A 2,638-nucleotide genomic window follows, 5' to 3' on the forward strand; every position below is an offset into this window, starting at 1 on the left:
ATTTTTTGTTTGAGTGCCTATCCCTCACAACCCGTTAAATAAAAACTTTTGTTGTAAGGATATGATCAACTCATGTCTTAGATATAGTTTGCTAGGAGTAAATCTATGTCATAAATACAATTTGTACATGAGTGAGATCGAAGGTTGTGGATACGATTTGATTATTAAATTTTTTTTATGTATCTACGACTTTATAACCACATAGCTTTTGCCTATATTCTTTAAGAAATTGATGCTCTGTGAAGTAAAAGTTTTATATTCTGAATCTTTTATGAAATGAGAAGAGGTTTACCTATTAAAAAAATAATAATAATAACATTCATATTTACATTAAGACAGTTAATTATTTTAACAAATCAAATTAATGTGTTGTATTTCATTTTGAAGAATGACTACCTCGTACTATTACAGAAAAATTTCAATGGAATCACTTACATCAACTCAAGCACAGGATCACATGATGAAGAACAAAGTTTTTGTACAAGTTCTTCATCTGCAATCTGTAACCACACCCATTGCGAATGTGCAATGGAATTACAAGACTGGTCTCCTTTTAACGTACATCACACGTAACTGCAATCTGGACGATCGATAGCGGTCAAAATATGTTCTAACATGCCATCTTGTCCTGCCCGTGAAGTAATTGCTTTCAACGGCCAAGGTTGACTGAACTCACCGTGGACATCCCAAAAGACGAACTCGACCCCGCCGATGAATGCGTTGGCCGCAATCTGATATTCGTGAAATCAGCAACAAGCCCAGGTGGATAAATTTTCGAATCTTTGACGCTGTCATTGACCAACATTTCAACGACCGCCGGCATTCCTGGCCGGAGCTTTGCCGTTTCTTGCACGCAAAGCAGACCCACCTTTAAGAACCGGACGGCTTCCGTCTCCGGGAAGTTCTTATCAAGCGTAGGATCCACCAATTTTACAAGGGCATTGGCCTCGTAGGCATCCCATGCCTGCCATGAACAACCATATATATGAATGATGAATACTATATTCTGATCAAATGGTTTGACAATTAAAATATATTATATATAATTCCGTTGATTACCTTCTGAACTAGATACTGTTCCCTATAGTCAAGGTCAAAATCAACCACCGGCCGCCCGCTGACAATTTCTAATAGTAGTACGCCGAAGCTATAAACGTCCGATTTTCGGGTCAAATGCCCGCTGACGGCATATTCCGGAGCAAGATAGCCTCTGTTTTTTTTTTTGCAAGAAATTAACAAAACCCATTTGAAGAAGATAAAATCCAAAAAGATGGGGGGAATTACAGAGATTCGACTTACAATGTGCCGGCAACACGAGTACTAACATGGGAAGAGCTGTCTATAAGCAGCTTTGCCAGCCCAAAATCCGAAACTTTTGGAGTAAAGTTTCTATCAAGAAGTATGTTGCTGGCTTTAATGTCTCTGTGGATAATGTGGGGTTCAACCTCCTCAAGAAGATAGGCCAGCGCCCGAGCCACTCCGATCGAAATATCCCGCCTTGCTTCCCAACTAAATCTCATCCTGTTTTGCTTTGCACCTATCAATCAACACAGAATTTGAATACCCCCAAGATTTAATCCAAGTAGAGAAGAAAGATTTATGTATTAGGAGGATTGATTAATTACCAAGTAAGGTGTGAGCAAGGCTGTTGTTTTCCATGTAATCGTAGACTATATATCTTTTAGCTCCTTCGACACAACATCCTCGGAAGGTGACAAGATTTTTGTGTTTGATGTTGCAGAGTGTGGCGATTTCAGCAATGAATTCTCTCTCGCCTCGCATCGATTCAAGCTCAATTGAAAGCACTTTTACAGCCACGAACGAGCCATCTCGGAGCTGGCCCTACAAAGTCAAACCAAACAGCTAGATTAGGCTCTGGGCTAAAACTTTTATGCTCTTTTTTTTTTCTGAGAAGTTTTATGCTCTGTTAATCTATATATGTGAAGGAAAGGAGATTAATTAACCTTGTAGACGGTGCCGAAGCCGCCTTCTCCGATCTTGTTCGTGGGATGGAAGCCGCTGGTGGCCGATTTCAGTTCGTTGTAGGTGAATACGCGAAAATTTTCTTCATTTCTTTCTTCTAGAATTGATGGGTATGAAGAGAAAACAATCAAGAGAGATAAACAAAATAAAAAAACGGAATATGAATTTGGCAAGCAAACAAGAAGATGGTGAAGTGGAAAGCGAGAATTGTCCAAAATTTTACCTCGACTGCTTATATCCGTTTCTGATCCTGAAGAGAAGCAATTCATCCAAAGGCGCCTCTTCATGTCGCAATTCTTTTACAGAATTCTCCTCGAAATCGTGAAATATGGGTTAATCAAAAAGAATTATGGAGAAAAGGGAATTGGAAAGGAAAAGAGAATCGTTGGAGAGCAGAAATGGAGACGGAGACCGACTGTGGATTATAAGTTTGTAACCTTCCTCTCTCGCTCTCGAAGACTTCCTCAGTGTGGTCAGACTTTGACGTCTTCTTTTCGATTTCATATTAGGAACAAGATAATCTATAATCAAGTTGCATAAAAAGTTTAATTAGATATAATTAAAGTGATACGTTAACATGACTTTTTGATTAAACATTTTCATTTGCCCGTTCAACTATAAAAGATTCAAAAGCGCTAGTCAGACCTTTTTTTAT

General features: G+C 38.7%; 1 protein-coding gene across 1 annotated transcript; it reads right to left on the reverse strand.

The window, feature by feature from the left end:
* Window positions 1–375: 375 nt before the first annotated feature.
* LOC132162039 (putative serine/threonine-protein kinase) lies at window positions 376–2,384 on the reverse strand. Its single transcript, XM_059572286.1, has 6 exons — window positions 2,207–2,384; window positions 1,965–2,080; window positions 1,626–1,842; window positions 1,300–1,537; window positions 1,060–1,210; window positions 376–964 (listed from the first exon to the last, which is right to left on the reverse strand). Exons 1-6 carry the CDS (start codon window positions 2,268–2,270, stop codon window positions 650–652), a joined length of 1,101 nt encoding a protein of 366 aa, XP_059428269.1. The 5' UTR covers window positions 2,271–2,384; the 3' UTR covers window positions 376–649.
* Window positions 2,385–2,638: the final 254 nt, after the last annotated feature.

Source organism: Corylus avellana, chromosome ca9 (assembly GCF_901000735.1).
Source record: "Corylus avellana chromosome ca9, CavTom2PMs-1.0".
NCBI lineage: Eukaryota > Viridiplantae > Streptophyta > Magnoliopsida > Fagales > Betulaceae > Corylus > Corylus avellana.

Excerpts from the sequence above, each read along its gene's own strand:
- LOC132162039 (XM_059572286.1), bottom strand. The coding sequence starts at position 2,270 with ATGAAGAGGCGCCTTTGGATGAATTGCTTCTCTTCAGGATCAGAAACG. Across the intron at positions 1,211-1,299 it reads ACTCGTGTTGCCGGCACATT|AGGCTATCTTGCTCCGGAAT; the intron begins GTAAGTCGAATC and ends AAAAAAAAACAG. Across the intron at positions 965-1,059 it reads AACAGTATCTAGTTCAGAAG|GCATGGGATGCCTACGAGGC; the intron begins GTAATCAACGGA and ends TGTTCATGGCAG.